The 26,154-nt window shown below is 40.2% G+C and overlaps 1 protein-coding gene across 8 annotated transcripts in view; it reads right to left on the bottom strand.

The window, feature by feature from the left end:
* The window catches only part of ARHGAP28 (Rho GTPase activating protein 28), a 228,455-nt gene that overhangs the window by 182,165 nt on the left and 20,136 nt on the right, over positions 1-26,154 (bottom strand). For 4 of the 8 annotated variants that reach the window (XM_040479360.1, XM_040479362.1, XM_040479363.1 and 1 more), the window contains exon 1: positions 12,479-12,761. The exons of 1 other annotated variant lie outside the window; for it this stretch is intronic. In XM_040479360.1, the coding sequence (XP_040335294.1) occupies positions 12,479-12,654 (176 nt within the window). In that variant the 5' untranslated portion in view covers positions 12,655-12,761. Of the gene's footprint in view, positions 1-12,258; positions 12,282-12,478; positions 12,763-26,154 lie in introns of those variants that run through there. 3 more of the 8 variants (XM_040479361.1, XM_040479365.1, XM_040479368.1) reach the window with 3 other exon arrangements.

Here is a 26,154-nt window from a genome sequence, read left to right as displayed (position 1 = left end):
CTTCACTTGGGCATCTGCTAAGCAGTGACTCATGTTGTTTTAGCTGGTGTTGACTCACTGCCCCACAAAGGATGACACAGCTTTAAATAGGCAGAGCATGGCCTGCTTTTTCCAATTACATACTTCCAGCAACTGGAAGAGGCAGGGGTCCTCCAGAGCAGAGCTTTCTGCAACTAAGCACAATTTAGACTTTACAAAAACAGTTGCCAAGTTGACCTTGTAATCACTGAGCTTTATAAATGAGGAGGGAGAGAAGTTAAGTTGTGGTATGTTAAAAATCACAGGGGCCAGGCATCCTCTGTTTTTCAAAACAAAATCTGCGGAAACTTACAGTCAGCTCTTTTCCCATTTAATTGCTTACTCTATTGAGGTCAGCAAATGTTTTCCTTTAAGATTCCAATGAAAAGCCACAACAAGTGTGTTTTCAAGACTGTCCACGTTAACTTAGTGAGATAACGTAGGGGTAGCTACAACCGTGTTTGAAAGGAAGCTAAGGAAATGCCATTCTCATAATTGTTGCCACCTTTTCTCTGCTTCTGTACCCTTAATGTTTCCCAGTGAGAAAGCCAGTTTCCCCCCACTGCCATGATTTCCATGCTGTTAACCTGACTGCTCCCAGAACACATGAGACCATGTTGTGGGCCTGAGTGGGTGACCAGGGGTCAGCAGAATGAATTCAGAGTCTGGCTCAACCAGTTGGTTATTCCTTATGAGGCTCTCGGCAAGACACTTTCCCACACTTTGCTTCCCTGTTGTACCACAGAGAGTGTTCCTTGCAGTCCTTACTCATGAGGAGTCTTTCATGATGCTTCATTCCTATTTGTAACACACTCTGAACTCCCTGACTGGTTAGGAATAGTTAGAAGAGAATCCTAAAGACACAGCAGTTAGCAGAAATGTCCGAACCATGCTGTTTATATATAACTACAATGACCGTCCAGTCTCTGTAGTTCTGGTGTCCCAAGAACCTAAGTTTATCAAAATGAATACCTTGCGAAATAAACACAAGTGCACACAGCCAGAGGCCATTCTGACTCTGACCTCTCCAGATGACTCAAGTCCAGACGACAGTGGGCTCCGAAATAATTTTCAAAACAGGAATCCTCGCTCGCAGGACAATTTAAGTCGGCATTATGCATGGTTCCAAGATCACTGATGGATAAGGGCTATGCTTAGACTTAGGGAAGGCGAGGCATGGCTCAGGGGTCTGGATTGCCACAACCTACCTTATCGTATCTAAATTTTTGAGCAAGATTTGGAAAAAACTGATCTTCACAGAAGTATGGTCTAAGATCTGGATTGGTCTCTTGGTTGGTTTCAAATCATGACAAGGCAAAAAACTGACTGAATATTGGGAGAGAAAATAGGAAAAAGCCCCATTAATTCTCATGGAGTATTATTTCTCAACTTGCATTAAGATTTCTTACACTGTAGCATTTTTCACAGAACTGTAACAAAAAATCCTACAATTTATATGGAACCACAAAAGACTCTGAATAGCCAAAGCAATCTTGAGAAAGAAAAAGCAAAGCCAGAGGCATCACAATTCTGGACTTCAAGTTATTTTACAAAGCTGTAGTAATCAGAACAGTGTGGTACTGGCACAAAAACACACACATAGATCAACAGAACAGAATATGAAACACGGAAATAAAGCTACAGTTATAAGACCAGTTAATCTTCAACAAAGCAGGAAAGAATATACAATGGCAAAAAGTCTCTTCTTTAAATTTTTTTAATGTTTATTTTTGAGAGAGAAACAGAGACAGAGACAGAGACAGAGAGAGAGACAGTGCACAAGCGGGGGAGGGGCAGAGAAAGAGGCAAGAATCCGAAGGCCCCAGGCTCCAGGCTCCAGGCTCTAAGCTGTCAGCACAGAGCCCGATGTAGGGCTCGAACTCACGAGCCATGAGATCATGACCTGAGCCAAAGTTGGGCACTTAACTGACTCAGCCACCCAAGTGACCCAAAAACACAACAAATGGTGTTGGGAAAACAGTTCCACTACATCCATAAGAATGAAACTGGACCACCTTCTTAAACCATATACAAAAATAAACTCAAAATGGATTAAAGACCTAAATGTGAGGCAGGAAAGCATAAAATTCCTAGAAGGGAACACAGGCAGTAATTTCTCTGTCATCAGCTGCAGCAACATTTTTCTAGATATGTCTCCTGAGGTAAGAGAAATGAAAGCAAAAATAAACTATTGGGACTACATCAAAATAATAAGCTTCTGTAGAGCAAAGGAAACAATCGATAAAACTAAAAGGCAACCTACTGAATAGGAGAAGATATCTGCAAATAACATATGCGATAAAGGGTTAGTATCTAAAATATATAAAGAACAGATACAACTCAATACCCAAAATACAAATAATCCAATTAAAAAAATGGGCAGAAGGCATGAACAGACATTTCTCCAAAGAAGACATCCAGATGGCCAACACACATGAAAATATGCTCAACATCACTTATCATCAGGGAAATACAAACCAAAACTAAAATGAGATACCATCTCACACCTGTCACAATGGCTAAAATAAAATATGTAACAAGGGCACCTGGTGGCTCAGTCAGTTGAGCATCTAACTTCGGCTCAAGTCATGATCTCACAGTTCGTGGGTTTGGGCCCTGCATCAGGCTCATTGCTGTCAGTGTGGAGCCCGCTTCAGATCTTCTGTACCTCTCTCTCTCTCTGCTCCTTCCCAGCTTGCTCTCTCTCCCTCTCTCTCTCTCAAAAATAAACACATCTTAAAAAAAAAAAAATATATATATATATATATACATACACATATATATATATACATATATACATATATATAAAACAAGTATATACATGTATATATACATAAAACAAGTGTTGGTAAAGATATAGACAAAAAGAAGGGGCGCCTGGGTGGCTCAGTAGATTAAGCATCCAACTTCAGCTCAGGTCATGATCTCATGGCTTGTGAGTTCAAGCACCACATCAGCTCTGTGCTGACAGCTCAGAGCTTGAAGCCTGCTTCGGATTCTGTGTCTCCCTCTCTTTCTAACCCTCTCTTGCTCACACTCCATCTCTCCCCTCCTCAAAAATAAATAAACATTAAAAATTTTTTTCTTTTTAAAGATGTGCAGAAAAAGAAGCCTCCTGTACTGTTGGTGAGAATGCAACCTGGTACAGCCACTGTGGAAAACAGTATGGATGTTCCTCAAAAAGTTAAAAATACAACTACTCTAAATCTAGTAATTGCACTACTGGTATTTACCCAAAAATACTGATTGGAAGGGACTATGTTTAGAGCAACATTATTCACAATAGCCAAATTATGGAAGCAGCCCAAGTGTCCATCAATATCATCAATAGATGAATGGATAAAGAAGATGTGATGTGTGTGTATGTATGTATGTGTGTGTGTGTACACATATATATAATGGAATATTATTCAGCCATAAAAGATAATGAAACCTTGCCATTTGCAATGACATGTATGCAGCTAAAGTGTATAATATTGAGCAAAATAAGTCAAAGAAAGACAAAAATGAACAAAAAAGCAAAGGAAAAAAAGAAAGAGAGACAGAGACAGAGACAAACCAAGTAACAGACTCTTAACTATAGAGAACTGATGGCTACCAGAGGGGAAGTGGGTGGAGAGATGGGTGAAATAGAGGATGGGGATTAAGGATCACTTGTGATGAGCACAGGGTGTTGTATGGAAGTGATGAATCACTATGTCGTACACATGAAGCTAACGTAACACTGTATGTTAATTATGCTAAAATTAAAAAAAATTAATTAAAAAATAATTTATTGGAGCTTTCCCCAAAGGAAGAAAAAAAATTATGAAGAATTGTGTTGTGAGTCCAATTTCAAGGAATGAAGTGAAAAGCATATTTTTAACCATAGAAATCTAACTTAGTAGTTAAAGAAAGCAATTAATAAAACTAAATGAAAAGTTCTAAGAGCTAGTTACTAAGAACATCAACCTAAGGATTAAAAGATTAAAAATTACCCTCCCCCACTGGTGCCACCACCCCCCTCCCACCCCAAAAAAGCCATAGGAAGATTTCCTGTTACTAATTGCTTAGATCTCACTGTCTTGGTCAAAACGAATGACTTTTCCAGCACGTTTTGTCTACTTTAAAATACTGTTACCTAAGATTGCACGAAGGGCAAGAATACAGCTTTTAAATTAATGGGAAAAAAATCCCTAACATTGCACTTGCTTCAAGTGATAATAAAATGTTTCAAACTATTTCTATCCACTCATACTTAACCCACCGATGCTTATTACATTAAAATAGAATAAAAATTACTGCAAAAGGAAAGACTAAATCAAAACTGAGTATCTGTAACACCTACTATGAGAAAGTTGTAAGTTTGCTAAGGAGGACACAATAATAATACTGTCCCTCCTCTCAATTAACCTATGATCAAACTGAGACAGGAAAACACTAAATCCATAATATACTAAATGTTTGAAGATTTAAACAGTAGTTTTGGAAGGGCTGAGTGGGAATCATTATCTCATTGTGTGACCTTGGACTACTTCTCTGTGCCTTACTTTCTTCCTACTTCCCAGGACTGTTGTAAGGATTAAATAAGATAATGTATGTTAAGCTAAATAAGTTCTCAATAAAAATAGGCCTCTAAAAAAAAAAAAAAAAAGAAATGACATCATAGGACAATACGTGATTAATTGCCAAATGATCATTCTGTTATGACAGATGAAAACTCTCTGGCTACTACTGTTAAGGAAATTTTCTGGAAAGAAGTTTAGTCCTTACTTCTCTGACTAAATTTATTCTCTTTTGTTTGGCTCTTCATTTCCAGCTACTTATATATGGGTTTAGTTCCAACCACAGAGGTATTAACTTTAGTTACTGTGTAAACTTTTAGGTGTGGTAATGAGGTAGAGAAAAGTGTCAAGGGAAGAGATCAAATGTCATAGTATTAACTATAATGCCAATTTTGTACTTTCAACATTTTTTCTAAGCACCTGTCAGATATCTCCACAGATCTGAAAATGTAAATACACTGATGGACCTTTGCATAAAGGCAAATGTATTGGCAGTGTTTTCTAAATTGATTTTCAATAAATGAAAACTGAATAGGAAACTTTAGAGAGATTCTTTTCTGTATACATTACAGATGTACAAAAGTAAACTTTGTGGCTAACCAACCACAACATTTAACACAGATGTAAAAACTTCTCTCTTATCCATAAGATAATCAGCACCCTAATTTAGAATTACTAAAATGGTATAAATAAATCTCAAGTGTTTGACAATTTTAAAAATTCTGCATACTTTAGCTTCCTGTCCTCTCCATTGTGTGCCTGTTTGCAGTCATCATCTATCAATCTGAGGGATCACAAATGGAATGCAGAGGTTTAATTAGTTTTTAAGAGTAACATGAGACAAGGCAGCCGGTTCTCTGAGTGATACTTAGTATATGTTCTTCCACCCTTGGAATCACTGAGCACTTAATGCCTGTCAAAGGGACAGTTTTACCTATAATATTCACTTATTCAAAGTGATGTAACACATTTGATACTGAAAGAATGTGTCATAAACCCCAGATATTTAAGACGAATATGTGGTGAGACCATCTACTACTTTCTTTAGCTCCCATTATAGAGACCAAAGTAACCGGATGCGTTATTATTTTGTTCTGAAGTTCATCCTCTAGTAATCACAAAGAAGCGGGCACATGAGATTCCATGGGTGAAGAATGACACATTGTACAAAACTCACTAACTCCAGTAACCAGAACACAACAAGAAACTGAAAGCAAACAAGCAAACCAAGAAACACTCCAGAAACTGAAATAAATGCTATCCAAGTCTTGTGTTAGATTATGCATTCTGGTCCTCTGAATAGTATTTTCTTTACACAGTTCTCACAACCCTGATTATCCAATGAAAAGTAAATCATAAAGCATGTTAAAATAACAACATTAAAAAGAACATAAGTATGACTAAAGGGTTTCAAGACTGCCTTGGGAAATAACAACAACAAAAATATTTAAATTACTGAAGACATAAAACAATACACCAATGCAGGCTATTTACTATGAAGGCAAGTAAACTTTCGCATCCCAATAGGGTGCCTTTACTACACAGAGCACTGTAAATTATACTGTCTTAATGATGACAGTCATTCATTAAGAAAAGGTTCATTTCTGTCCTAGGTAGGGGTATGCATGACCTTATAGTTTCATCCAAAGAGGCTTAAAACAAACTCTATCGCTTAAATGGATAACCTTATTTCTGAAATTTTCTTCTGAGAAAACATTTTATTCTCTTCCTCTGCTCCATAACATTTAACTTTTATTTTTTGCTAGAACTGATGATATCTAGAGACCACAGATTAAGAAAACAGAGAATAAGAACTACTTCAGAAATGAAATAGTTTAAGAGTGGAATGAGAAGGCATTTTGATCATATGTGAATTAAACGTTTACTTTAGTTACAATACATTTGCAAAGGTTCAAATAACACCTCAGGGACACTGGTAAAGGAAAAATGTTTTCCAATAGGTACAGACATAGTTCTAAGAAAACAGATAGCCTCAGTTAATACCTCCAGGCAAAGTGGGATTTAACAACTACTCTCTTATTTTAATTTAATAGCCTTCTGATTATTTTTCTCCTGACTATAATAAAATTTTGCTTCCAAAAAATCATGAAACTTTGAAAATTAGGGAATAGGTTTTATAAACTCAGACCAGATTATGGATATTAAACCATTTTTTATATTTGGTTGATTTTTAAAAAAATCTTTTTTAATGTTTATTTATTCTTGAGAGAGAGAGAGAGAGAGAGCGTGAGCAGGGGAGGGGCAGAGAGAGAGGGAGACACAGAATCGGAAGCAGGCTCCAGGCTCTGAGCTGTCAGCACAGAGCCAGACACGGGGCTCAAACCCAAAAACCGTGAGGTCATGACCTGAGCTGACGTCGGACACCCAAACGACTGAGCCACCCAGGCATCCCAGTTTATTTGCTTGATTTTTTTAAAGGAAAGGGAGATCAAACAATAAAATAAGAGAGAATACTGAATATGCATTTTATAGTATATAAAATACATCAATTTAAAAGAATTGAGAAAAAAATCAGTAGAGGTAAGTTTGAGAAGAAAACAGGAAATATTTCATAATCACAAAACATCTCCCCCAAGTTATTTATTAATTATATAGAGGAAAATAGTAGTTCACCAGTAGAGAAACCCAGCAGACACCATTTTAACCAGGTGATCAGAGCCAACATCAACATCAGTGAGACAGATCACCATCATGTCCCCTCCAAATATAGTGCACTTGAGAAAGGCCCAACATCATCCTGTGGAATTCTTACCCAAAATGCACAATCTCTATCTAACCATGAGAAGATATCACACCAATCCAAATTGAAGAACTTCCTACAAAACAAGCAACCAGTACTCTAAATGTGCCAAGGTCATAAAAGATAAGGACAGACTGTCAGAGATTGGAGGTTTGGGAGGCAAAATGAAGTTCAACATGGATCCCAAGTTCAATTCTACAACAGAAAAAGTGATGAAATCAAGTTAAATCCATGGTCAACCATATGCACCCCTGTTAATTTTTCAGTTTTGATAATCAAACTAGGGTTATGCACAATGTTAACATTAGGAGAAACTGAAGAAAGTTTACGTGAAATGCTGTACTACTTTTGCAAGTTTTGCAGAAGTGTATTACATCAAAATAGAAAGTTAAGAAACAGTTATCTATCCTCATGAATGTGATTCCACAACGCCCTAGATCCCTGAATTTTTGTGAATACATTAAGGATTAATGATCAGGGAGAAGAGAGCAGGTTAAAAATGGACAGAGCAACTGGCCAAATGTTTAGCCAAATGACATGATCAAAGGAAATGTGCCAGATGTTTTCCAACAGCTCCACATATGGAGGCACCTACACTCAGCAGGGGCCCCACTGTAGAAAGAAACCAGAGACACTGACTCTGGTTTTAACCATAACATAAAAATGACCCATAAATATCTTATCCTCTCATAAGAATCCTATTTTGATTACTATTTCTGAATCTTCTAGAAAAAGTTTTCAATAAAAAGTTTCTGCCCCAGATTTTAGTGTACCTCTGTATATGTCCAGAAGCTCACATAGTCCTATATAAGTACTTAACTGAACAAGAGTTTGCACCTTGAAATAAACGTTTTAATTAATTTCCATCCAGGAAAGTACCAATAAAGATGGCGCTAAGAATTGCTAAATTTAGTTTTTTTCCACAAAGTACAATAGTTACTTCCTAATTATCATTAATTCCATTTTAATCAAATCATTCCTGTGACTATGCACAGTTATAATATTACAAAACAATATCCCCTTTACAAAAATTTTAACATTGCTATAGAACTAGAATTCCTAGGATAACCTTGGTTAGCTTCTTTTATTTGTTTTTGAGGAAGAGCTGGTTCTCTTCCTCTTCTATTTTTGTTCTCTCTCAGGAAGTTTATGGTATAACAAAATGAACATCAGAAATACTCATGGACATTTTATACTGTACACTCACCAAAAAAATCATATATATTTCTTATGTATAACTTAGAGAACCTTTCAAGATAGCCAGCTTTATCTTCAGCTACCTTTCATTCTGTAAGTGAAATAATTTTGTAAGTATGTTAATATTTTCACTCTGGATTCCGAATAAGGGTCTAGAAGCTTAACCTCTCTAAAAAGCACAGGACTGTAAAGACAATCATGTAACAGAACTAAGAATTTACAATCCTTCATTCTCTTTCATCATTTACAAATAGAATATAAAGATAGAATGTTTGTGGAATAAGGAATCACCCTTCCTACTCCCAACAAATACTTAGTACTCGAGTCTTTTTCCTCCATGAATAAATTTTGGGGATAGGTACCAAAATTATTTTACTCTCCTCTTTACATCAACAACTGTGATTAAAAGTGATAGCAGTAGGGGTGTCTGGGTGGCTCAGTTGGTTGAGCATAGGACCCTTGATCTTGGCTCAGGCTCAGGTCATGATTTGGGGTTCGTGGGATCGAGGCCCAAGTTGGGCTCTATGCTGACAGTATGGAGACTGCTTGGGATTCTCTGTCTCTTACTCTCTCTGTTCCTCCCCCACTTGTGCTCTCTCTCTCTCAAAATACTAAACTTTATTTTTTTATAAGAGACTCTTTTTTTTCAATGTTTATTTATTTTTGAGAGAGAGAGCTTGCACAGAGAGAGGGAGACAGAGTATCTGAAGCAGGCTCTGCTGATAGAAGAGAGCCCGACAAGAGGCTGGAACTCACAAACCGTGAGATCATGACCTGAGCCAAAGTCAGATGCTTAACCAACTGAGCCACCCAGGCACCCCAATAAATAAACTTTAAAAGAAAAGTGTTAACAGTAATAATACAACTACAGAGTCGTATTGGATACGACTCTAAGCAGTTGAAGCAACTTACCCAAGGCCACATGGTAATAAATGCCACAGATGATGTGTGGGGTCCAGGAGCCTGACCCCAAGCCTGAGTAACTGGCAAGTACACTTTATTCTGGCTACTTAGTTTAATAAAATAAAATGGGCAGTCCCTACAGAAATTAAAGTAGCCACCCAGCTTCCCTGTTGAAGAGTTACAAGGGGAGGCATGTAATGGAGCAGCCATTACTCAGCTTTAGCCAGTGCTAGCAGGTAGCAGCAGAGGCCTGAGTCGCTGGATCCTTTATTTTTTTATTATAATTTTTAATGAGAAGCTGACAGTCCAGATATACATCTGAAGCCCCTTCATTTCAAAATGTTGCCACTTATTCCAAGTTTTTTTTTTTTTCCCAACGTTTATTTATTTTTGGGACAGAGAGAGACAGAGCATGAACGGGGGAGGGGCAGAGAGAGAGGGAGACACAGAATCGGAAGCAGGCTCCAGGCTCTGAGCCATCAGCCCAGAGCCTGACGCGGGGCTCGAACTCACGGACCGCGAGATCGTGACCTGGCTGAAGTCGGACGCTTAACCGACTGCGCCACCCAGGCACCCCTTTTTTTTTTTTTTTTTTTAATAATCCTATTGGTCTGAAAGACAAAGGGCCACGTTCTCAAGGTAGGGACCTTGTCTTATCCATTCTTGTATTACTGAAGCGTAATGTGTGACTGGCACATAGTAGGTACAAACACAGTGACTTCTGTTGTTTAAAATCCTGCCATTTTATCTTGGCCATTTTATAATCTTTGTAGGAATTCATTAGTTTATTCAACACATCTTTACTGAGCTACCACAATGTACCAGACACTGCTCTAGGCACTTGGGATACAACAGTGAACAAAAGAGAATAATGAAGAGAGAGACGCAAAGAGAAAGAGAGAGATTGAGATTTTATTTTAGTGGGAAAAATAGGCCCCCCAAAATCAAAAGCACATAAAGTCAGATAGAATGGAGGCTTGGAAAATGAGAAGATGGTTTGGTCTGAATTGAACCTTTGCTGCTCAGAGCTCAAGAATGATGATACAATAGTCCGTGTTTCCTAGTGCCATACTGGTCACTCCTCCACAAATACGTTACACATATGTAAGCAATTTAAAGGAAAGCGTATTTTTGAAAGAGAGAGTCCTTTCTTCATAAGTAGAACAATACGATCTTGCTCCTTGGCTTGAAAGGAAGTATTGATCAGTAGTTAGTGAGTCAAAGGTTAATAACTCGGTCCTGATTATTTCTGTTATCAGACTCATGATTGATGGTGTCCGCCGGCTCCTTGTAAATACAGGAACTTCTTTTTGATTGTTGTTACTGGGAACCAAGGAATTAAGCTATTCTCTTGTGATTTAGTTGCAGGGGACGGGGTCAACTATCTCCTGCATCAGAGGGTGAGTGGTACAAAGGTTCCTATAGAGAGGGTGCACAGGGTCACCAGAAATGAAAACTTGGAGCAACATAAATCTAACTGGCAACCGTATGACAAAACACTAACTATGACACACAACTCTTTTGCTCTCATGCATTATCATTCCACAAGACCACATGCTGAGTTAATGGAACTTCTCCTCCAGTTTGCTTTGGAAACGGATGTAGTTTCGGAAGGCCCAAATGGCACAATCTGGCTATTGCTCCTAGACAGCTGCTGGGAGTTACAGACAAGACAGCTACACCAGGACCATCTAAAAATGCACAAACTAGGCCCTGCTTCTCATCAACTCACTTATATCTATTTAGTTATTCATAATCTGAGTAATTAGAGTCAAGGATAACGTTTAAGAAAAGAAAGCACCCTAAAGACAAGTAGCCTTTAAAATAATGTGCTCCTAAAGCTGGAAGAAAAATGTTATTTTCTTACTGTCTTAACATAAAAATAAGATTTCACTCAACTTGCTCTTTTTAGAAGAACAATATTGTCTTTGTTAATCAAGCCCAACATAGATCTCATGCCAATGTAGTTTGTTCTTCTCATGGATACTAGCCAAAAGGATATTCCTTGAAATAAAATCACAATCTGTTGAAAGCCTCACCAATCAATTAGATTAGGAGACAGAAGTAATCATTATCACATAACTAATGATAAAAGTATGGGAAAAAGTAAATGAAAATGAGGATGCAAAAAAGCACATCAACCCTCAAACTTCCCACTTGTAAAGAAAACCATTCACCAGTGGATCCATAGTAAACAAATAGCCACATTTAAACAAGCAAAACTTCCCCTAAATATGAGTCAGATATCAAACCATCTCACTTATTATTGTAACACTTTTGTTCTGCCCAGGGAACTTTCCTAAGGGTCTAACATCTTTGTTTAGTTAATGGAAGTCACATTGGCCTTGATCTTGCATCAAACAGATGAACACTGATACAGAGTAATTTAACATAGATCCCTGCTTTATTAAATCTAAAATGCACATAATGAGATGATTATAGACTTCTGTTGACCCAAAAGAAATAAATTATAATTGCATTTACAGCACTGGGTCAACATCAGTAATAATAAAATAATACCAATATATTTATACAGTTGAGTGGTTTTTAAAATCTAGAAATAAAATTGTCTTTTAGAAGTCTACTCAGATTTACTTTTTAGAGACTCTCTCCAGCTATGTTTTAGCTCAGGTGGCATGCAGTTAATAAAGAAACTCAACAGTATTCGAGGATTTAGGATAACGTATTCAAAATTTTCCCCTTTTCTGTTTGTATCTCATTTCCAATGATTTTTTTAAAAATAATCTCCAATATGTCAATGGGTGAATTTGGCAGAAATGAGGCATATGCCTACTTATCATCAAGTTGTATCAAGAACATAGCTCCGCTGCTAACCTCTGCTAGCCAAGGACCTTAACCATTGCCGGCTGAGACTTCGTGCACTTCCCACTTTCAATCAAGGACAATACAAAGAACAGGAGGCTCACTCAACTAGTCCACCAAAACTTGAAACGACAATGTGACGGTGCTCTCACGCCCTGGCAGAAAACACAGCTGGGAGGTGAAAGCCCCAAGCCCGGGAAACCTCTGCTCCCTTCGGAGCAGCTCTGGGTACCTGCTGCCCGGGTGGCTGGCGGCGGCCCTGGGCGCACAGCGCGGCTCGGAGCTGGGCGGCTGAGAGCGAGCGTACGAGTGATAGGCGGTCAACACCACGCCGCCCGAGTCCTCCACTTCCATCGTCAGCCGTGCATGTCCCCGCTCCGGCCCGAGAACAAAGGCGGGGACCAGCATGGACCAGCGCAACGGGGCCGGTCACCAGAGGGGTGGTGTGGCCGGTCCAGCTCCTAGGTAGGGGCTAGCTCCCGCAGCTGTCAGGGGCGCCCCGGGAAGCCGGCCCCGCCCGCGGGGCAGCCCTATTAGCAGGGACTTAAAGACACGCCCACGAGCCCCGCTGGGGGTGGGGGCGGGGAAAATGCTGGAGGCGGGGAGGGCGGGGGGCGGCGGTTAGGGCCGGGGCTGGGGGTGGGTGGAATCCCTGTTTCTAGGAAACTGGAAACCCGCTGTGATCCTTCGGGGCTTGGGCTAGCAGCTCTAGCAGTTCTTGCTTTGTTTCTTTTTCTTTTCCTTTTCTCATCTCCCCCCTCCTCCCCCCCTCCCCCGCCCCCCCAAACGGGACGCTTGTCCCATAGCTAGGAACATTTCCTGCCTGGCAGCAAGAAGTGAGAGAAAGAAACCTTGCCTTGGGAGCCTGGGCAGAGGAGGAGAGGGGCCCGGTCTACAACGTGTGGTCTCCGGAAGGAAGGGAGTAAATGTGACACTCTCTCATTTAAAGCATTCACATCAAAAATTGAAGAACCGGATTACGTTGCTGTGTACTTGGTCAAGTTACAATAAACTTGATTTCCTTTTGGGCAGGTAACTCCCTCTTACAGCAAGCAGAAAACCTCCCTCCCTCGCCCTCAATACCACTGCAACCAGACTCTTACCTCACCCCACATCCCTTTCCTCCTCCCAATCCTGATCAAATTAAGATACTGCTTTCAGTTTGTCTGAAAATTAGACTTGATTATCTGGGCTGAATACATGTTTTTTCCAGAGGTCTTTATTTAGGGGAGAAAGGTATGGCAGGGAAGCAGGTAAAAAGGGACATAATCAGAAATGATTTTCAATGATTTTACCTATATAAGACTAACAGCACAAATGGAAAGACAACATTCTTTTAACAATTTAAAAAGGGAACCAAAATATGCTAGAGGCCCACAATGACTCCATTTTTCACACTATGACAGGCTGTTTTACCTGTTGTCTCTCACACTCCCCTGGGAGCTAGGTGGAGGGAAAAGAGAAGATAGTTTACCCCTTACTGAGGGGTGACCTAGGTCATGCTACTAACATCTCAGAATGTTTCTGCATCTGTGAAATGGGGGAAATAATATTCTCTTCATGGGGTTAAAAGCATCACATATATGGTAGGTTCTCAAGACCTGTTGGTTCTCCCTGCTACTTCCTTCACATTATCAAGAGAGACATTTATTTTCACTGTACTTTCAGAGGTTGGGAAAGAAAAAAAATTCCAAAATGCTTCTTAGAAAATATTTTGTTGATTAAAATGGTTGGATGACTAAAATACCCTTTATGTGTTGGATCCTGTTCATTAGCTCTTTAAACAATTCAAAGGGATCAATAGTATTATTATCCCAATTTTATCAGTTAAAATTTACCAAACATCAGCGTATGGAAAAGGCACATACAAAGAATGCTTCATTCTTCAAAAATTTCAGATACAAAGATGTATCTGTTTACCTACTGTGTTTGATGCCAAATGTATCAAAACTAAGATAATACTTTCTTAAAATGTAAAATAAATTCATAATGTAATTATTGAGACATATCTACAATGCTTCATCTAAAACTTTGGGACCAGATATGTTTCAGAATTTATAAATATATTTTATTTTAAACGGTAATTTGATACCATTTACTATAGTTTGGGACAGAACTCTTTATTCAAACTTTATTCAAACTATAAAAGCCTCACATTTATTCAGATCAGGTTTGTCACCAAGTAAGTTTTGGCACTAAACTTTTTAAAACCATGCAATTTTTAAGGCTTTTTGCATTTTGGAATTACCATAAGGAATTACAGTAGTGGAACTTTTTCTGGACATGGAATTTTTCTCCTTGGCATTTTTTTTTCCTGAACTATAGGCTCGGAATTTTAAATACTTGCAGGGCATCTCCTTGTGAATATTTTGACCATAACTCTGCCCCAAGATGTCCAAAACTACAGTGGTACTCCCTCATGCCAGCTTCAGTGGCCCAGGCCTCCGTCTTATGCATTCACATTTTATTTTATTTAATTAATTAATTAAAAAAAATTTTTAAATATTTATTATTTTTGAGAAAGAGAGACAGAGTGCAAGTGGGGGAGGGCCAGAGAGAGAGGCAGACAGAATCCAAAGCAGGCTCCAGGCTCTGAGCTGTCAGCAGAAACTGATACGGGTCTCGGGCTCAAGAATCAGAAATCATGATCTGAACCCAACTCGGATGCTTAACCGACTGAGCCTCCCAGGGGCCTCTATTTTATTTTTAAAGTTTATTTACTTATTTTGAGAGAGACAGAGACAGCATGAATGGGGGAGGGTCTGAGAGAGGGAGAGAATCCTAAGGAGGCTCCCTGCTGCCAGCACAGAGCCCGACCGACTGTAGGGCTCGAGCCCATGAAACCGGGAGGTCATGATCTGATCCAAAACCAAGAGTCTGGTACTTAACTGACTGAGCCACTTAGGCAGCCACCCCTGCATTCACATTTTGGACACCCTGGAATCACTAGGACTTCTCCCTCCAATCTCTCACGTCACATCTGTCATTTCTTTCTCAAAATGTCTGCCAACAATTCCTTTTATTCCCAATGCTGTGATCTTTGTTCTTATATCATCATCTCTTGCCAAGCTCACAGCTATCCTTCTTCGACATAGATTACTTCCAACCACTTTCTTCTTAAACCCTCCTCTTCAAAGTGCTGGTAGAATGACTCTCCTAAAACAGTTCCTCCCCTTCTCGGAAGCCCTCAGTTTTAACCCACTTGCTACAAAATAAAGTCCAAACTCCTTTGAATGGTGCTTATTAATCTACTTTGATCGCCTATTACTTTTTTACTCTTAAGACCCTGTGGCCCACTCACACGAGCCTGTCATTTTCCTATCTAGAAATCCTAAAAAACCCTCTACCTACTGCCATGAAGCCTTCTCAGGTGTTCCTAATTCAAAGTCACCCCTCTTGCTTATGTTATAAGAACAATCTCACTCTGCCACCTAGTTAGAGCACAGTCAGCCAAAACTGTGCTCCGTGGACACACTCTGCTACTGGGCCCATGGCATAAGTAGCTACTAGATCATAGTGGTTTTTTCCACTGAGCCCACATATGGTCAAGAAAGCCCTCTTGAAACAGAGCCTCCAACAGCAAGGCAGCTTTGAGATGAAACTATTTGCTAACCTAGGATTGCATTATTATTTGCCAACAAATTAAAATTAGTGTCTTTTACTAAACTGCAAGCTACCGGAACGGCTATTGTCACATTTTTGTCTCTGTACTCCAGAGCCCATAGATTTTGCAGAGTAGGCAATCAACAAAGAATACTGGTAAAATAAATTAACATGTGAATCAATGAATGAAGGAGACAGCACTCTTTAGTGCAGTACTTCTGATCTTTCAGAGTAGCCAAGGAATTATACTACATGATTCATAAGCCTGTAAGGCCCTATAAGCTCTGACTGCTAGCTAAAGGAAAAAAAAAAAACGTTTCACTTGTATGTATTAATATTTTCTTGAATGTAGGCATATACTATTACTTAATAAAATACAACTCTAAGCATTCTTGAGTGTCTGAGTTTCAGAAAGACGGTAGAGGGCATATATTGAATATTATACAATATGCCGTGCAGGACATTTTCCTTTTGCCCTCCAGATCCACTTCCCACCCTCACTACCCTGTGGGGGCCCCAGCAGTTCACCTTCTGGTCTACACCTCTAGGCTCCCTTGCCTTTGGTTTTAGGTATGGTGCCACCAAAGAAAGGCACCAGCAGGACATCTGCAAGGAAGAGGAAAAGCCACCCTGGGTATGTATTTCCCAGACTTCTCTGCTGGATTTGCTATCAGCTGGCTCCTTCCACCTTAAGGCCATAGCTGCTGACAGTGGCCTCTTTCCAGGCTGTTCTCTCTGGATTCCAGTAATGCTACTTCTACCTAGCCCTTCAAACCGAGGGGTACTTACTCACATCTCCTGGTGCACCAAGTAAACCCTCCTCTGGCCCTCCTGTGCCATCCCTTTTGGTCCCTCAAGCCACACACAGCCTTACAGACAATCCCTTTACTAAGCTCTCCTCATTCACTTGTGCTGAGTGCCCCCATCTCTTCCTGCTAAGATGCTGACTGATAGGTATTCCCACTGAGATCTGGGGCAGTATCCTATAAGCAAAAACATTAGTATATCTTCAGTAAACTGTAAAAATACACACACCAGGGAGAATAAATACAAATGATAAATAGCCTCCTGTCAGTTCAGGTGATTTATCACTAGATAAGTTCAGGTCCAAACAAGTTTTACAGTCATATGATTCATGAAAAAGCTTTCGGATTAGAGAGATTTGGGGATTTTGGAATTATAGATATGGGACTGTGGACCTGGTAGAATCTGTTAACATTTTTGGCATTCTAGGAACCACTGGACTAGGGGTTCACAGCACAAGTCTGTGACAGCTGGCTCAGCAGCAGAGTAACCAGGGACCCTAGGAAGGACTGTCCATCTGGGAATTGGGTTGATAGACTACCCCTATAGTGGGCAGTGGGCCTTCCAAGCACAGAAATACCACTGGCACTTGGAGTAAAAACAATGGTAGAGGGAACATTCTAGTTTCCTGTGCATACTGCTCTGGATGTCACTGCAGCAGCCAGCACTGGACCCAGAACAGGAGACCTGGGTGTCAGCACCAGCTCTAGCACCAACAGAACACAGGGCCCAATCAAACTGCTGAACTGCAGACCTGTTTCTTCACATGTAGAAGAAATAAAACAGCCTGCATTTATGGAGTACTTACCATGTGCCTGGTTCTACTCTAGGCATCAGAACCTCAATTCATGAAATGCTCACAGCAGCTTTCCAACAGAGGTATTAATGTTCGCATCTTCATTTTACAGTTAAAGCAACTGGCTTCGTTAACTTGTCTGAGGTCACTCAGGCTAGGACATGGCAAAGCTGGGACTCAAACCCAGCGAGTCTGACTCCCTGCATCCAGACTCTTGTATTTCATTTCTCTTTCATAAAAAGGTTTCCTGAGATTCAACATATACTCCTCCTTTATACTATAATGAAATGGGTGTTCAGATTTATATTTCTTTGTGGCGGCTTTCCATAAATGTATCTAGCATTTAGGAGGATAGATCTCACTAGCATATAGTAATAAATGAAGAGTGAATTACATGTATTTTCAATGCACAGTAGTAAGGTAGTTCACAATTTCTTCATATATAACAACAGTTCATTAACTGCTCTTGGAATGTGTTGAAGGTTAATTCAGTATTTCAATCTACCTTGTAAATTTGTCAGTCAATACATATATATAAGGCATTAGAGAATATCATCATATAGGAACCCTAGGTGCACAAAGACTCTGTGCTTTCCAAAGGAACAGAGGAGGCAGAGTGGTAGACCAAAGAGGGTTAGACAGAGTTAAGTCTGAATTATGAATTTGCTACTTACTGCCTGTATTACTTCAATTTCTACTTCAATTTTTGAACTAAGACGTAGGGAATCTTCTCTGACAGTTGATGGGAAGATTAAAATGAGAGAGCGTCTTTAAAACCTCAATCATAATGCTAAGCAATCTTAGATGTTCAAAAGATGTTGGTTCCCCTTTCTCTTTTTTACTATCTGCTGTCACCTGTCCTCCACCGCCACCCTTCCAGAAGCATCATTTGAGTTCAAAGGTCAAGAGTAAACAACCTGATCTTAGGGATTCCAAAGGCATTTCATAACCTTTACTGAAAGATGAATCAGATTCAACTCACAGAATGACTTAAGCCTCACCAACTCTGGCCCCTGGGTGTAAGTAATACTACAGTAAGTATTATGAAGTATGGTGATATTCCAACATATTCAATCCTACCAGGAAAGGCGAGAAAACAAGAGCATTTATGCAAAACGTTAACACGGACAAAAGAAAAGTGCCCCTTGTGGCCTTGCCTGCTTATCTGACCAAGCTGCTTCTGGAATAATCGCTTACTACCAGAACAGGAAAACAGCTGCAGCAGCATGAGTCTTTGGAGCTGTTGGCTGCCGAGCCCTTAGCAAGAGGGCTTGAAGTTACATAGTCACTAGTCCTATCTTACAGGAAATGAAGGCACAGTTCTCTCCTACCTAGGGGGACATGTTAATTCTGTCAAAACTCCACTTTACGTGCATTCCCACTTCCCCAACATTCTCTGGAAAGATTGGGTTGGGGTCCCTAGGTGGCTCAGTCATTAAGCATCTGACTCCTGATTTTGGCTCAGGTTATGATCTCACGTTTCGTGAGACTGAGCTCCACGTAGTTCAGGGAGGATTAGGCTGCTTGGGATTCTCTCTCTCTGCCCCTCCCCCACTCATGTGCTCACACGTGCTCATGCACACGCACGCCCACTCTGTCTCTTAAAATGAATAAACTTTAAAAAAAGAGAGAATTTTTGCATCAGACTTATAAAAATTGCATTAGAATTTTCCTTCTCAAACTGCCCTTGTCTAAGATTATACTAAATCTTTAAATGAATTTGACGAGGGTTTTTTTTGTTCAGATATCTATTAGAATTAAAAAACAATTTTTTAATGCTTATTTTATTTTTGAGAGAGAGTGAGACAGAGGATTTGAAGTGGGCTCTGCACTAACAGCAAAGTGGGGCTTGAACTCACAAACGGTGAGATCATGACCTGAGCCAAAGTCGGATGCTTAACCAAGTGAGCCACCCAGGCGCCCCTAAAATTTTTATATGCAAGGATTGCCTCTTCTTTGCAAGTTTTTGTTATCCTGAAGTAGTTCTCAAAACTTATTGGCACTAACTAAATTATTTTCCGAGTGTTCTTATTACAACAAAGAATTTTTAGACTGCTCTGATTTTCCTATTGCTTTCTTAGCATCTATTTTTAAACAGATACCAAATCCTACTCTTCTTCAGTAACTGTTCTGTACTCTATGATCAATTTGGTCATTGGGTTAAGCAGACTTAACCCACCTTAACTCACCACAAGAACCCGTCAGCCACGTCAAGACTCATGTTATTTATGTGGTGGACATAACTGAGTCACTTAAGTGACTTAACTCACTCCTACAAATAAACTGAATCATTATTGATTGGAATTAAATCACTACCAATACACCCAAGCAGAGTAGGGGAAGAAAACAGATCAGCCACAGACATTTGGTCTACAACACACTTGCATTATCTAATACTTTCTGCAGTGCTATATTTTGCAATTATGCAAGGGTTTTATTTATTCATCCTCCTCTCCATCCATCCCAAGAATTTACCATCATCATTAGTACCTACAATGTGAAGTACCAAGAATGTAAAAAGAAATGCAAATTTGAAAGCATGTGTCTCTGCCAGAGGTAGGAGCAGGGCTGGAGTAGGAGGTCATCAAGGAACACTTCCCAGGGGAGATAATGCTAGAGATGGGTCTTAAAAGATGAATAACATAACAACTGGCCAGCTCAGCAGTAGGTGTGGGCAGTTGTGGGGGGGATGAGAAGGGTATTTCAGAAAGAGAGAAGAGACTGAAAAAAAGGCAAAGACGTAATAAACAATGTGACACATATAGGGAAACACCTTTACTTTAGCTTTGCTGGACAGTAAGATGTAAAGAAGAGAATGCTGGAGATAAAGCTAGATTTGGAGGCCAGGCACTGGGGGTGGGGGGATCTGAATGCTGTGCGAGGTGTTTAAACTTAGAAGGTTGGATGAGAAATCCACTGTAGGTTTCAAACAGGGTAGTACTGGGATCTACTTGTGCTCTTAAATGGTCCCTCTGGGCTCTGCACAACCTGTCCGCACTCAGCTTTTCTGACCCACATCTCCTGCACTTCCCAGCCTCCTTTGGAAAAGAATGTATGCTGGAGCTCCGGAAAAAAGAAAGCCGGTTGTAAATGGCCAGATGCTAAGCCTCAAACGGAATCCTAAGACAAAGCCAAAGATGGATTTTAAATAGCTGTTAAGAAGTTTAGCTCAATGCCTCAGCGAGGAAGCTGAGAAAAGAACCCTATCAGTCCCCTCTCCCTGTCACTAGCTCATTACTACAGATCAGTTACCTGTTTTATTTACAGTAACCCAGGCAGGACAGACCACCTGACTTGGAAAGTGATGAAATAAGCACATCAGGTTTCCACCGAGTTGAGGAGGGGAGAACAGGTCAGCGAGATGCTCAGGGAGCAATATGGCATGCAGGGCTACCAACGAGGAGGGAAGGTTTATTATGAGAGTTCTCTGGTGGCAAGCCACAAAAACATTTCTGATTCTGAAACAAGGAACAATGTTTTAAAAAGATCGTGAGACTGTCACATGATGGGAGGTCAAAGCTTAAGAACAATGTTTGGGACAGAAAAGAGAACACAATCTTGCCAGAATACAGTCCTGCCAGGATGCTTCCTATAAAATTAACCAATTTTGACTTCTTCCCCATCTTTGCTTCATTCTTCTCAGGATACAGAATATCAGAACATTGCATCAGATTGGCTGTGCTTAGGTTGCACACTTACCTTCCATTAGGCAGTCTCTGGGCGTTAAAGAAACAGTCTGGCTGACGTGGACTTTAGCAACTCCTTTGCCTTCTATAATGCTAAGCTAGCCCCCAAGATCACACACCATGTTGGAGGAAAGTCCCTAAATTGACATCTGGGTGCATTTAGGTAGCAGGAGTGGATTCTGAGACACCCACAAATAATCAGTGTTTATTAGAGTAAGATTTGGTGAAGCCTCAAGCAGGCAGAGCTGGCCAGAAAGCACCAGCTAAGAGGCACAGTCAGGTTGTGGGGGTAAAGATAACTAAGAGCTGAGAAGGGAAGAGATCTTACAGAGAGTGAAGTGGAGAAAGAACACACTTGCCCACGTTGCAGTTTTGCCTAGATGTGGCCCTGAATATGGAGGGTCTTATTTCCTGAAGGTCACAAATCAAATGGACCTGTGATTTTGTGATGAGAATACAATGGTTCAAATCTACATTGACTCATCAGTTCTCAAATATGGCTCAGATTACATCATTTAATGAAATTTACATGAGCTGACCTGAGTCACGTGGGTCTAGAGAAGTATAACTGAAAGTATAATTAAGTAAGTTTGTGAAATGGTGGTTAAAAATAGTAACAGTGGAAGAAAGGCAGGGTTTGAAGCAGGACAGACATAGAAATAAACTCTGTTTCTTCCATTTAGTGCTGTAGGACTATAAGCATTTAATTAATCTCTCTGGGATGTGATTTTTCTCATCTGTAAAATGAGATGGGAATATCTACCAGACAGAGTTGTTGGCCAGGATTTATAAAGGAAAACTTATAAAATCGCTGCGTACATAATGCTCAATAAACATATATTACTTTTATTATGCTATGCTTTCAAGAAATTGTTACTCTACCTTCTACTTTATTAGCAATACCTATTTGAGGTTCCAGGGAAATTCAATAAGTTCTACCCACCGTTATTAGTCAACCAAAGAAGATAATTCAATATACTCCAAAGACTATAAATATTTCTACAGAAAGGATTATGACTGTGTTAACAGAGCCATGCATTGACACTGAGCAGAAGGATTGTTTGTTTATCAGTTGAAACATTATTCAGTGATGTACCTAGTTATTACTGATTATTATCCAGCTCCAAAAAGTCAGAGAAAGCCTGAATGGCTCGACATCTCAGGCCAGAATACTGGCACGCCCCTGAAGAGGAAGTCTTGATTCACAGCACTGGTATTCCAGATCAGTCATTTCTGGTTGGTTTCTCAGAAGGCAGCTAGCACACTTAGTAAAACATCTGGTACAAGGTAGGCTTAAACAATACTTAAGGAATAGGAGCCTTCCTCCACTTAATCCTCCATTATTACACCTGCAAATGTAAAATGAAACTATAGGTCTGCTGACTATGCCTTTCTCAAAAAAAAAAAAAAAGAAAAAAAAAGTGGGAGGACTGGACAGTCATAAGAGAGCTGTGCCAACGGGCCTCAACACTAGAGAAAAGGATGCTGTGTACCTCATGCCCCTGCAGTTGTGCAATGCAGCCCCATTAGAATGACTTCAAAAACAGGAGTATAAGGCTAAAAGAAACAATAATTGTAATAAAACTCGTGTTGGAGAGAGGCCAATTCTGATCTCTGCACTGTCACGTGACAGCCAGAAGACTGTATATTATATTGATTTATATTTCTTCCTGATCCCTTTCTTTGGAATATCACCCCAAGTGTCTTTTCACAGGAGCCTTCCTTAGGCTACGTGGCTTGGATTGAGCACTCCCAGCACCCCCCACCTCACCAGTTGCCACAGAAGTCAGACCTGGGTGCAGGAATGGGTATTTGACCAAAGCTGGCCCACTTCCCTGGGACCTCTGCCAGATCTTCATAACAAGATTTTTTTTTACTCTCTCTGTAAGGATAGTGCAACCCTGCAGCTGCAAACAGCCAGCTTGCTACCCCAAAGTTTGTGTGATACATGTTGAAGACAAGAAGAGACAAAGATGCTGGGGACCTTCCTAACAGCATAGTTTGACCCTATATTCTAAGGCATGTCTGAAGTAAATACTACCACTTCTTTTGCTGCTTAAGCTAGTATAAGCTGGGTTCTTCTATCTGGCAACCAAACAGCCAGCACTCACAGGGCCGTAAACTGTTTCTTCCATTTAATGCTGTACGACTATGAGCCTTTACTCAATCTCTCTGGAATCTGATTTTTTTTAAAGCACTTGACTCACTTATCCCCACAACAACCCCATGAGGAGTTACCCTCATTATCATTCTCTCCACTTTGCAGATGAGAAATGGGAGCACAGAGAGGTTAACTCACTCAAAGTCACGTATCTAGAAAGAGACAGAGGTGGAATTCAATCCAGGTAATCTGGCACCAGAGTCCAGGAACTTAGCAACTACACCGTGCTGATTCTTCATCGCCCAGACTAGTATCATGAACCTGGGGGACAAGCAACTCAACAACTCTGAGCCTTCCATGTAAGGAGCAAATACACAACATTTTATCAGAGCAGGCTCTTAGTAAATAGTGGTGATTGCAGTATTTGTACTAACCTACTTCATTCCAATTGCTTCATTCTGAGTGGTGCTTGGTTGGGGGGAATAAATGACCTTATCTTTACAAACAGCTTTGGGGATTTGGAATGAATGCTGGGTTCTAAGAATCATGATAGCTTATTCCCTAAAAACAAGTAACAGTTTTATTCCCTTCCACAGAGAAAGAATGAACCACAGTTTGGACCTCATAACTTGAGTGTGTCTGTCCTTGTCGCCATCACGTGTAGTAATAAATGGTCACTTGAGGTTTAGAGGTTTTTTTAAAAATCCTCTCACAGTGATTGAAAAAAAGGCTGAAGATGATGAGATACTTGAGAAAGAATTAGTATACCCTTAACAGTGCTTCAAAGAATTCAGAATCCCTTTGTTCTGAATTCTTTTCAACTGCTAATGTTGGAAAAGGGGTATATTTCCTAAATTAAATGAATTCCTGTTCTCTACAGATCACAAGTCTGATCCAAGTGAAATATAATTCTAAAGGTAATGTGAATAGTAGAAATTTACCTTCAAATAACTGCAGTCATTTAGAGTATGCTCCTTTTATGGTTGTTGTTTTTTTTTCCCCCCCTTGTAGCTTCCCCATTCTTATTTGGATCTGTTCTCTGCAGACACAGGACAAATTGGCCACTTCCCTCTTCCTGGCTGGTTTGCCCTTCCAGGTCCCTCTGGTGAAGAGCAATGTGATCAGTGCTGAGGCATTCCTAGGTGGAGTCACTTGGCTGTAGCTACTGAAGGGAAAACCCATCCCATTTATGTCCCTAATTATAAAACTAGCGTGGGGTGTGGATGAGATACTATATACAGTTCTAGTTGTTCTATTCATTCATGTATTTATTCCTTGATTCACTTATTACACATAAGTTTACAAATTTATATATTTCTTGAGAGTATCTACGCCAGACAACATTCCTGGTTCTAAGGATACAAACTCAGTTGAAATAACATTATGAAATTTCTTCGTATGCTTTCATTTTGCATTTCCCAATAAAATATTCTTCCTGTTCAGCCAGAGAATAGAACTGTTTTAGTGTGACTTCTCCAAAGGAGAATCATGAGCAGATCAAAGAAGGGCAACATGATCTCATGGCTAGCAGGTGACAGAGCAGAGATCAGAACTGGCCTCTCCCTCCAACACAAGTTTTATTACTGTAACTATGGTTTCATTTAGCCTCACACTCCTGTCTTCAAAGCCACTCTAACAGGGCACAACTTTAGGGGCATAAGTCACACAGCATCCTACTGTCTGCTTCTGAGGATATTGGCACTGCTCTCCTATGATTTTTGAGTCCTCCTACTTTTTAGAGGAAGTTGCAGTAAGATAACAGTCCTGTACTTACATTTTTGAATTTGAAGATACAGAAACTGATAAAGTTGTCATAGTTGGAACAGAAAAACAGCTAAAACTTTAAAGTCAGATTTTCACTTTCAAGGAGGGTCCTTGAAGGACGTTCCAGATATCTAGCCAAGAAAACTAGGATTTTTATGACTAGAGCTCAGCACTTGAGTTTCCTAAATTGTAAAAACTTCCCATTTACATCAAACCAAAGTGTGAAAGGTTGAATGTGGAGATTTTTAAACCAGGACAACTAAGGCTGCACACAGTGATGTAAAGAGAGAGCAGCATTGCTTCCACACAGAGGGGGCTTGAAAACTCTCAGATCTTGGGAGACATGGTAAAGAGAAAATGGAATTATACTCAAGAAGTATATCCAACTGCCCCTTCCTGGCTTAAATCCATGGGATGCAGAGTAATAGGAACAGCATGATTGAGTACTCAAGGATGGAGAAGCTTATGTGCCATCCCCACCTGAAATTCTGGACAAGGCCCCCTGCAAAGAACCTAAGATGACCTCCCAGAAACTGGCATGGAAGACCTAGAGAGGACCAGTAATTTCCCATGGCCCCCAGTGAGAAATGACTGGCAAGCTCTCAGAGGAATCACTATAGCTGAGATGGAAGTGACTTTGTGGCAGAGGGCCTCATAGTTGATAGCCCAAGAGATCCCCAGGGCCAGCAAGATCTGAGGTGGGGTCCTATGAGCAGGGGGGAAATGTTAGGGCTCCCAAGGAGCACTGTAGGGCTCCCAAGGAGCACTGCCTATGCTTACAGAGTGAATAAGGAGCTCCACCAGCAGTGGGGACAATGTGAACAGTCACCCCTCCCCACCTCCCACCACCAAAGACTAAAGCAGATGAGCCAAGTCTGGAGGCACCAGATCCACAATGTTACAAATGTCTCCTGTACCCAGACACAATCTCAGGATACCAAGCAAAAGACAAGAACCCACCACAGAAAAAAAGAACCATAATGGGAAGTTGGAACTTAGAATGACTGAGCTTAAATTGTGAATTAAGTGATTTCCTAAAAAAGACATCTTTAAACCAAAATGCTGATTATTTTTGAAGTGGTATAATAGAGTTGAGTTTAAGGACAGATGAATAAAGGTACACCTTCTGTAAACTGGGCTTGTGACTGTATTCA

This window comes from Herpailurus yagouaroundi, unplaced genomic scaffold (assembly GCF_014898765.1).
Source record: "Herpailurus yagouaroundi ecotype Mexico unplaced genomic scaffold, PumYag 142, whole genome shotgun sequence".
Lineage (NCBI taxonomy): Eukaryota > Metazoa > Chordata > Mammalia > Carnivora > Felidae > Herpailurus > Herpailurus yagouaroundi.
This window is presented reverse-complemented; position numbering and strand designations above follow the sequence as displayed.